This window comes from Zalophus californianus, chromosome 10 (genome assembly GCF_009762305.2).
Source record: "Zalophus californianus isolate mZalCal1 chromosome 10, mZalCal1.pri.v2, whole genome shotgun sequence".
Lineage (NCBI taxonomy): Eukaryota > Metazoa > Chordata > Mammalia > Carnivora > Otariidae > Zalophus > Zalophus californianus.
Genome location: NC_045604.1, coordinates 37,178,205 through 37,189,545, shown reverse-complemented (window position 1 = coordinate 37,189,545; position 11,341 = coordinate 37,178,205). Strand labels below are relative to the sequence as shown.

The 11,341-nt window shown below is 41.5% G+C and overlaps 1 protein-coding gene across 16 annotated transcripts in view; it reads right to left on the bottom strand.

Annotated features, from left to right (window-relative positions):
- Positions 1–389: 389 nt before the first annotated feature.
- The window catches only part of TRAF5 (TNF receptor associated factor 5), a 46,655-nt gene continuing 35,703 nt past the window's right edge, over positions 390–11,341 (bottom strand). For 15 of the 16 annotated variants that reach the window (XM_027613216.2, XM_027613222.2, XM_027613221.2 and 12 more), the window contains 4 exons: positions 8,719–8,811; positions 4,482–4,622; positions 2,915–3,083; positions 390–2,280 (listed from right to left, as the gene is read on the bottom strand). In XM_027613216.2, coding sequence (XP_027469017.1) covers positions 1,703–2,280; positions 2,915–3,083; positions 4,482–4,622; positions 8,719–8,811 — 981 coding nt within the window. In that variant the 3' untranslated portion in view covers positions 390–1,702. The remainder of the gene's footprint in view (positions 2,281–2,914; positions 3,084–4,481; positions 4,623–8,718; positions 8,812–11,341) is intronic. The other variant, XM_027613220.2, reaches the window with a different exon arrangement.

Sequence of the window (11,341 nt, the reverse complement as noted above, 5' to 3'; positions counted from 1 at the left end):
TAAAGTACCTTTGGGCCTTCAAAGATTAGATGTGCAGCAGGTACTTGGGTATTTGAGACTGCAGCTGAAGGCAAAGGCCAGGGGCAGAGATGCAGAGATGCTCCTGAGGAAGGAGCAGCACAGAGGGGACCATGAGTTTAAAAGTTGGCTCAGGGTGCACTGGGACGGACTGCTGTTGTCAGGGGGGCGGTCTGGCTCTGCTGACATTCTTTTGCCTTCTCACCTCTCTTGGTACTTCTCTTCCCTCTGACCATTCCTTCTCTAAATGCTTACCCAGCTCTTCTTCCTCCTTCCCTAAAATGTGGTGTTCTCAGATGATTTCAGCACCTGGGTCCCCTACTGTGCATCCATCAAAGCTTTGTCTCCAGTTCAGAATTCTTATGTAGGTTAAGACCCCTGTCTCCAACCACTTTCTAAGAGAAAAGAGGTAGTTGGACTGATTGTCCAAGGGACCAGGCAAAGGGTGTGTGGCTGTCTGTTCTGTTTACTTGCATTCGAGACTGGCACTGTGAACTGAAACTGGCTGTATAGAGACCCACACAGATAGATGCATAAGAATATAATCATTTCTGTTTTCACAAAGTACTCACACTTCGATAAGTCACAAGTTTATATAAATTTTCATACCAATCTGTGAATTCAAAAGTTCTCTCAAAAAGAATAGGAGATACTGTTTTGCAATCAGTTTGGGATGAGAATACTTTTGATACCATAGGAATAAAAATGGTGTTCTCCCTAAGTTTCAAATTTCTCTTATCCATTTATGACATTTTCTCATTCATATGCTAAATTCTGCCCATCCTCACATTACTATTATTACCAAAAATACCTTCAAACTAGGTGTATACATATACAAGTACTAAATTGAACCTCATGAAACTGTTAATACTTGACATTTTCTGATGTATGAAAGTAGTTTTTTCACATGGTTGAACCTAATAAAATATGAACTTTAGTTGGATGGCTATATCTCCATATATATATGTATATACTGTATCCCTTTCTATACACACACACACACACACACACACACACACCACGCAATATTTTCTGTTTACTTCAACAGGAAGAATGAAAATCTTTCTCTATTCACCAGTTCTAATGCAGCCTTGCAAAACTGTACTTGCTGCCTGATTTTTAATGAAAATATTTAGAGGTATAGTAATTTCCACAAATTAAGCATTTGACCAAATAAAGTCTGGTCCAAACTGGGCATACTGTCTTTGAAAGTACACCATCCAACTATGTAATTGGGACAGCCTATCCTGAAAGATGGCTTTTATAGGCTTACGATCAGGTCGAGAATCAGCAGGCCAAATAATAAAATGCTGAAGCATTTTCAATTCTTCCTCTGTGTCCTCAATAACATTTCACACAGTGCCTACCCTGAGACACTATGCCAAGCACCAGTAAAAATGACAGGCCCCAGACCTTGCTTTCAAGAAACTTAACATCTTTTTAAGAGATATAAAAATATAAATAATGAGAGGATAGTCTAAGTGTTTTAAGTTTCAAACTGGGACAGAGTAAAATGTAAAAAGATGATAGCACTTGAGAAGTTTTAAACGGACTTCAAACACCAGGGGCAAAAAGCCAACTACAAATGTGTACTGAGCTCTAAGTCTATCCATATGATAATCACAGGTGTCCTTCTCCATGGTTCTGGGCCCAACACGCCCTTCCCTCACCCCAGAAACAGGGACTAGAGGTCCTCCAGGTCAGTTAGATCCACAGCCACTTTCAGGAACACGGTGTCATCTTTAATGTAGGTGTTCTTGGCATTCTCCAAAGTGGAGTGAGCCACGAAGCGGGGGCAGCCAGACGCAATGTTCATCTCCCCGTCGGGTCTTTTAAAGCTACTGCTGCTGGGGTCAGCCTTGAAGGTCTCCATAATGTGGTTCTTTTTGCCACTCTGGTCCAAAAGCATCAGGGTCACCCTCTGCCTGAACGGCCACTGCAACAGGGAGTCAAACTCCCCTCTCATGACCACGAAGTACAGTGACAGGTGCGTCCCTTTCCCAGACCCGTCCCCGTTCAGGTATGCTCTAGCACAGAGCCGGTAGCCGCACCGGCTGGTATAGAAAGGCTGGCTGAAGATGGACACTGTGTGCCCGTCCTGTGCCTCTCTCTTCTTCATCTTATAGTCCGTCACCTTCCAGATGAGCTTTCCATTATAGCAGGCTCCTTCCAGCAGCTTAAATCGCTCTTCATTTTTATTCAGTTGGGCTTTATGGATATTAATGTGGGCATCATGTTTGTTAGTCTCTCCTTCCAAAACCACTGCAAAGAAAAAAAAAAAAAGCTTCCATAGGCCTTAAAGCTGTCTTTAGAATTTGCCCACAGTGGAATTTGGTATCTGAAGAGAACCCATAAAATTCTGACATCTAATGATGAACCGAATTCATTGTCCGCCAATGGACCATTTGTATTAATAATTAACTCAATGAATCTCGTGTCTTGGAAGAAAACCCAAATGCATACCTCTTGAACAGAAGCTCACCAAAGTGTAGAGAAGACACACAGCATTGAACTGGTGTGCATTAGCAAGGTGAGTCCCATTATTTAATAACTGGAATGCTTTTAAACAGCCAAACCCTTTTATTTTTTTTTATACTTAAAACAATGTTTCCGCCACATCTCTCTCTTAGCTTTCTCATTATTTTCTACTCTCCTTAAAAACCACCACTCCCTGTTTCTGGAATTTCCTGGCCCATTTCCACCCCTTGCCTGTTCCCGCCCCCGCCCATCGCCCTCCATTACTTCCCCCCGAACCACTGACTGGCCAGAATCTCATGCTGTTCTGTGTCACAAATACCAGATTCGACCACTGTTTATCCTGGACAGCTGCAACTCTCCCTTTGGCCAGGTGCAGACAACAGAATCATCAAAAGAGAAGTAAAAATATGAGACATACCTAGTCTCTGATCATTGGTTTCTAGCAGGGTAATTTTCTGTTTCACTGTATCGATCGCTTCCACCAAAGGCCTCAGATCAAATTTATTTTGTTGCTGGTTAGCCATTTGTAATAACTGACGCACTTGAGCTTCTAGCCAAGCTGACTTGTCAATGTGACTGGCGAGAGCCTTTCAGTACAACATGGATCATAATGTCAAAAAAAAAAAAAAATCGTTACTCTCTTAGTAATTCACTAAGATTGATTTTTTTCAACTCAAACATTTCACATTTAATTAATCAATTAGTGAAATGAAAAAGGCACAGTCCAGAAGAGGAAATTCAGTGAGGATCCCAGAGAGATGAGCCACCTAATATCTTCCTCCTCCTCCCTGCCCCAGCTGCTATTCCAAATCTTGGAACTTCTCTTCACCTGGCTTTTACTCCTCCCTCAATTTCTCTCCATTTGGTTCTCTACCTGTCTGTATCTCTAGTCTCCTGTTGTCTCTCCACTTGCCTGCAACTTCCTTCTCAGAGGCTACTCTCCTGATCCGCTCCTGCTCTCCTAGAAGGCAGAGAATGAGCTGGAAGTAGACCCGCCACCTGGCGTGAGCACTAGAGGTTGTACAAAGTGCCCTGGCGTTAAGACCTAACTTTTGATTGTTCTCCTTAGATGGAAGAGATTAAATAAAACTGGACCTATATTACTCCTCTACCCTTGCCCCTTAGTACCTTAACTCTGACAGGTTTCTGTGTTAGAAAAAGGTCAGAATTGAGATAGTAACATATGATGGATTTCCTTTTTTTTTTTCTTTTTTTGGGGGACAGGGATTTCCTTTTTTTCTACACACACACACACACACACACACACACACACACAGTATGCTGACAAAGTATGGAAAATATATGGCCTGCCTTTTTCTGGGAGAGTCTACATTTCAAAAATACTACCCGTGCCACAGGTCTTAAAATATTTTTCACTATCAATTTTGTAATCACAATAAAGACATTATTCATTAGAAATGTGTTTATGGTTATTTAAGTCATGATTTGCAAAGTAATTTTTGCTATATTTTAGTATTGTTTAAAGCATTTTCTTCCCAAGGGAATGAATAGTTTCGCTTTGTTGATTGCAAAATGCAGAACTATAGATATTTTCAATGAAGCTGACATCAAGAGACTAATATTGGCCCAACATTAATTGCAACCCCAACTACCATAAATTGTATAAAAGTATTATATCAACGTTAAATTTACTGACATTGTTAAATGTTGAGGTTATGTAAAAGAAGATCCTTATTCTTATGAAATACATACCGAAGTTTGTAGGGGTAGAGGGCCCTAGTATATACAGCTTAGTCTCAAATGGTTCAGAAAGAACACACACGCACATACCGTGACAGAGAGAGATAGGGGACAGAATACTGACGATGGGTGAATCTGGGTGAATCCACAGGTATTTTTAAGCGGTATCTTATTCTTGTAGCTTTTCTTTACATTTGAAATTATCTCCACTTGAGCTGTAAGGAAAGCCTGGACGGCCAGTTGAAGGCTAAATCTTGGCTATGAATAGAGAGGCCATTTCTCACCTGGATGTTTGAGAGGAAGCTTCCATTTTTGCCGAACAGCTGTGCAAACTGCTTGAACTCCTTTTCGAATTTCTTTACAGTTTCTGCTAGCTGCTGGATTTTACTCTCTTTCTGCTCTAGGCTCTTATATAAATCAGAAATCTAATAACAGGAATGTGAATGAGATCATTTAAATGCATGTATACAAGTTAAAATAATGTAAATACACGTCTAGGAAAATATTGCAGGTAAGAAAGTGTTTCTAGAAAAATATATACATATATAATTACATATCCATTTCTAGGAAAATATTTACCAGTAGGTTCCTATATAATATTTGCAGGTACTTCAAAAAAACCAGATCCAAAGATTTCTTGTCAGTCTTTTCCATACTTACCCCGCTATGATGGTTCATCTAATGATAGTAACATCACTTGGCCAAATTTACTGACTGGTTCTCTTCATTCATTCAGCACGCACTTAGGAACAACCACTCAGCCATCGGTGAGTACTGATCACCATACCACAAAAGATGCTCTCTGCACAGTATCAGTAGTAACAGCTGACATTTGCTGAATGTCTGTCATACCCTTATATTCATTAGCTCTTTTAATCCTCAAAGAACCCCCATGAGTTAGTATGACTATCAGTCCCATTTTACAGACAAGGAAACAGAGGCAGAGAGTTTAAGGAACCCGCCCAGCATACAGCTAGCTTGGCAAGTGGTAGGCAAAACATGTTACGTTCTTAGAATCTGTAATGTATTTGAGAGAAATAACCAAAAGCCTTGTGTGAGCCTGAACAGCTCTTCTCTTATCCCCTCATCCATTCAATCCTCCATACTTAGCAACTTTAACTCCTGACACACAGCAAAGCAAACACGACTCTTATATCCACTTCTCATTTCATCTCATTTCATTTCAACGCCTGTTTTAGCCTTCATTATTTATCACCTGGGCTGTGACCACAGCTTTCCAACTGGTCCTACACCATCCCTCACACTCCTGCCAGAAGGGAAGCTCTATGGGAACTAGGACATGGGTCCCACAGTCCACTGTAACCCCAGGAACTGGTCTGGTGCCCGGCAGCTGTTTGATAAATATTTGTTGAGTGACTGTATGAATAAATGATGCTCTCTCTTTCTTTAGTCTTGTTTCCCTCTAATTCATCCTCCATGCTGTAACCAGAGTTATATGGAGAGACAAATCTGGTTTGTCGCGTCCCCCCCTTCCTTAACCATCCTCAGTGGCCTTCTTTTACAGACCCTACAGGGCCGGACATGATCTGCGCCTGGCTACCTTCTTGGCCTCCTGCCCATCCGCATCTCACGAGTGCCCTGCCCAGCAAGACTACACACTTCTATGGTCCATTGGGTCCTGCTCTCTCAGACGCTTCCTTCTCCATCTAGAAACCACCAGTTTTTCAGCCTCCACTCAAGGGCACTTTCTCTCAGAAATATTTCCTCACCATACCACCAACCTAGGTCCTCTCTCAAGTTCCAAGACCCCCTGACCACACTCTAGCATTTAACTTACCCTCATTACTCTTACCACTTTCTGGGGTTGTTTCACTCTTTTTCCTCCACTAAATTGTTGAGGCTACATCTCACTCATTTCTTCATCCCCAAAGCCTAGCACAGTGCCTGGCACCCAGGGGACATCTGATACATGTTTTATAAATGAATACATGAATGGCTGTTAACAACCGTCTGATCTCCGACCCTAGAATCTTCCATTTAGACCCTGAGAGCTGACTTCCACCTACATGGCAGACCTATCTCCCTGATTGAAAGCAAACCTCGGTGTCTCCTCTCCCTACCCTCTCCTCTCCTCTGCTCCCGTTCCTGTAGTGCCCATCTCAGGTAACAACTACCATGTCCTCTGCCTTCTAGACTTACAGCTTTGTCATTCCGACCTCTCTTGATGCCCTCTCCATCCCCAGACACAGCCTTGGCTGACCTTCCCCAGCACCACCAGCACTGCCAGCTCCAGTATCTTGCCTTCGCCTAATACTGAGCTGCTTATCATGCTGGCACTGTGCAAAGAGCTTAAATATATCAGTTCACTTAACCCTCACCACAACCCCATTTTATGAATGAGGAAACGGAGAAGAGAGAGGTTAAGTAGCTTGTCCAAACCCACATGGCAAGGGAGGAGCCAGGTCTTCAAAGCAGGCGTTCTGGCTCCGGAGCCCCCACCCATCCATCGCCAGGCTCTCCTGCTACACTGTCTAGGTTAGTACGACATCCTGCCGCCTGGGCCCCTGTCCTCCTGCTCTTCTCTGCCTCTGTCTGTCTTCTATGCTACCACCAGCTGTCTTACTTTTTTTCTTTTTTTAAGATTTTACTTATCTATTTGAGAGCGAGCGAGCACGAGCAGGGGGAAGGGAAGGGGCAGAGGAAGAGGGAGAAGCAGGCTCCCCACTGAGCAGGGAGCCCAACATGGGGCTCCATCCCAGGACTTGGAGATCATGACCTGAGGCAAAGGCAGATGCTTAACCCACTGAGCCACCCAGGCGTCCCAAAGCTGTCCTACTTTTCAGAGCCAAATAGACAATTAGCTGGCCACACACTGGTCCTCGCCTGCCCCCACTATCCAAAAGTTCACCTAATGCCACTTTGTTTTTATGAAAGCCCTGTTAGTACCTGTTTTCACTAACCGAAAGAAGTCAAAGAGGATTTTCGCTTTTTACGAAATGGTAACCGCTTCTTTGCTTTACACCCCTTCACAGGTTTCATAGGATTGCTCTACTTTCCCATAGTGGGGGAAACCTATATTTTCCTATTTCAAAGCCTCCATTATTAGCTCCCTGTTACTGACAAACATTAGTTCGAACTTGGGCCCTTAAATCCTTTCTGAAACAAGGCAGCATATGAATGAATAAAAAAAAAATAATTGAATGTATAGTATCTGCAACTTCTTAGCTTACGTGGAAGGCCACTGCTAGATGGATCCAGCATACCAGTCTCCAGCTCTCCCCGTCTCACACTCAGGAGCCTCACCACCCCAAAACCCCCGTTCCTTGAACCATCAGCCTGACGCGTCCCTGTCTTTCCTCTTCTGGAACGTCCTCTTTCCACAACATTTAGGCTGACGAATCTTCTCTTCCTTCAAAGCGAAGCTTGGATGTGCTACCTTGAAGAGCCTCCCCCAACCGCCACAGAGGAAATCGCTGCATCCTCCGTACCCCAGACTGAGCCACAGTATGTCCCAGGGCACAGCAACTTATCTATTTGCATTTTCCTGAGTTCTTCAAGGGCACAAGCCGTGTCCTCCTCCACTCAGAGCCCCTAGCAACTAACCTCATGCCTGACATATGGCAGGTGTGTGTTGAATGAATGAATGGATGGACAGATGAGGCGAGTGGTACAGAAAGAACCTGGGCATGGTTACCAGGCAGCGTGCCCTCTACCAAAGTTACAGTTTAACCGGTCTTCCCAATTTTCTCCAGGATCTGACCTTGAAACTCACACACCTCCTTTAATACGGAACCAGACATCAGAAAATGATTAGCAATAGTAGAATTTGGCTCCTTCTCTTCCTGCCTTGGGCTTGCGAAGTCTGATCCTCTGAGAGGTTCTAACAAAACAGTTAACTTTTAGAATAATTACTCCACAGAATCAGCATTTATTGAGGTCCATTATGAATATTCCAGGTACTGTGGCAGGCATTTGCACACACAATTTCACTTGATAATCCCAACTCAGTGAAATAAAGAGGGATGTATGCATTTAGCAGGCTGCAAAGCTTCTCAGGGGCAGGAGTTAAGACTTACTGCAAGATATATAAAACCCATAATGCCTAGAACAGATGGTCAACTGTTGTTTCAAAGCAACACTGGGCTAATTAAAAAACATCAAACGCCTACTCGTCACCTACCAGGTGCCAAATATTAACCAGAAGGTGTGTTAAGTTAGGCTGCAGAGAGGCTGTGTGGTACTTCATGTGGACCATTGGACTGAGAATCAGGGGCCATGGGTTTGAGATTCAATTCTGCCACTTACAAGTTACAAACACATCAAAATTTCTTTGAGCTTAGTCACTTTATCTGTTGAATGAGGCGGTTGGACCCAAAGACCTCAAAGGCACCTTCCAGTTCTAATGTTCTATAATCCTATGAGTCTGCCTGCCCACTTAGTAGAAAAACATCTACCTCCAGTTGACTTGAACTGAAACAGAGGAGAATGTAAAAACACCAACAGTTACCAATCCCAGCAATTGTGCTGCCTCCCTTTACGTGTGAACCCTTGAATATTTACCTGTTCTTCTAATTGGAAGTTCTTTTCTAGAACCAGAAGCATGTGGTCCCGTAAGGCTGAATGCTCATGCTCCTGCAGGTTTCCCCGTTTAGCCTTCAGTGGGAAGATGAAAGGAAGTGAGGTTGTTGAAAGGCTCCAAAAATGAAGGTGGCGGGGGGATATTCTGCTAACGCAGAACTGTGACAACTTTGCTTATTTGTCTAAAGGTGGATTGCAGGAAAAAATAGCCCCTCTGGTCCCCTTTCCAGCTCCAGGATTCTAAGGTGCCCATGAGACAATTTTAAATTTACAGAAACAGAGAATCAGGCCACTGTCAAAATTCTCAGAAGCAGATTTCCTTCTGTGCACTGGAAATCTAGGACTGTGGGTTAAGTGTAGTTATCATCTCTCAACTAATCCCACATAAAACCTATCTCCTTGGTGGGTTAGCTTCAGATCAGTGTCAAGCCTAGGTGAGTTCTCTCTCCTACTAAGCACACATTTCCATGCTCCGTTCTACCAAAGGTGAAAGGTACGCAACCTGATAGTAATTTCAGCCCACGCAAATTCATTGCCCTCAAAATCAAGCAATATATTTGCAAGAATAAAGGGTAACTTCTTCCCTAATCATTAAAATACTGAATTGCAAACTGCCTATATTACTAGTAAAAGCAAATGTTAGGTGTTCTGGATGATTCCGTGGACCTAAGCGTACATTAACCATCAATTTCCCTCCAGTTTAGGAATGGCCCCTCTTCCAGAGAACAAATCTCATCCTCAGCTTTGGTACTGAGGTGAGTTCTAGAGGACAGCCCAACTGGGAGTTTAGGCCTAACTGGAAAGAAGATTTCTCTCAGAGCTGGAAAGCAATTCTGTATTTCGTGCACTAAAAAGGTAAACCCTATCTGTTTTGCAGCCAAGACAATCACTGGTTTGATATGTGAAAATGTATGGACTCTTCACTGATTTTTTTTTAAGATTTTATTTATTTATTTGAGAGAGAGAATGAGAGAGAGAGAGCACATGACGGGAGGAGGGTCAGAGGGAGAAGCAGACTCCCTGCCGAGCAGGGAGCCCGATGCGGGACTCAATCCCGGGACTCCAGGATCATGACCTGAGCCGAAGGCACTTGCTTAACCAACTGAGCCACCCAGGCACCCTCTTCACTGATTTTTTTTTAAAAGACTTCTCACAATATACATTTTTTTTCCAATAGGTTTTTAAAATAAGAGAAATGTATGCTTATGTCAAATAATACAGCAAGATAGAGAATAAAAAGCAAAAGGGCTCCTTCTCTCCATCACCACCCCCAATTCCCTAGTCTCTCACTCACCAGAGTCAGCGACGATATATACACATTTTTAACTCAATGAGATAACCATATCAATTTTTAAAAATATGTACCTTATTCTTTTTATCAAATGCATGCCATTCCCAAATACAAATATATATACTTACATAGTCAGCACTTTAGTGATGGGCTTACAGGTTTTTAGTTTTTGGTTTTCTTTTGCTATATAAACATCTTTGTGTGAGTGTGTTTGTGTATGTGTGTAATCACTGCATACTTATGAAAGAGTATCTATGAGAAATTCCTAGCAATAGAATTATAAGGTCAATGTGTGGGTTCACTTTTTTTCTTAAATAAAGAACCTTTTATTTTACTTGATTTTTTTAAAAAACTAAGCTGTATGCCCAACATGGGGCTTGAACGCACAACCCTGAGTTCAAGATCTGACTGAGCCAGCCAAGCACCCTCAACTTTTCATTGATAGAACCAAACTGCCCTCATAAAAAGTTATAGATTATAAATTGTATTAATCTTTGTCAGTTTGATGGTGAAAGTTTTATTTCTTGCCATGATTTACATTTATTTAGGAGTGAGATGGGGTGTCTTTTTTTTACATCTATTAGTCAATTGAATTTTTTCTGGAACTACTCATATATTCCTTTGCCGATTTTTCTATTAAGTTGGAAAAGCTATTTACATGTGACAGTTTTTGTATATTAAGGAAAATACCCTTTTTGTCTTGTCATATGTTGGAGATATTTACTTCCAGTTTGTGGTTTGCCATTTGACTTTATTTATGGTATTTTTAAAAATTGTATAAAAGTTTCAAATATTTGTGGTTAAACATCAAAATTATAGCTTCTGGTTTTGTGTTAGTCATCTAAGAACAATCTTTATTTCAAGAATAAAAAAATTCGCTCACCTTTTCTTCTAATATTTTTATGATTTTTTAAAATAAACTTTTTATTTGGAGTAATTTTAGATGTACACAAAGTGTGAAATAATACAGTGCATGATATATCTTAATACCTAAAACTTTGATCCATCTGGAATATGTTAAAATGAGGTAGGAATCAAACTTTCTTTTTTTTAAATTTATTTTATACAATTTATTGAATAATATTTTTAAAGGTCTTTAATAGGTAATAAAATACCCTTTAAAACATGATTTCAAATCAATTCTATTTCAGAATACTTGGTGATAGCCTGGGGGCACCAGAAAACCAAGATTTATAATTATCAGAAGAATGACTCCAGAAAGTCTCAAACTCTGGTAGAGACAACAGAATACAAATTAGAAAAATTACCATGATGGTTAATTTTTGTGTGTCAGCTTGGCTGGTCTATGGTGCC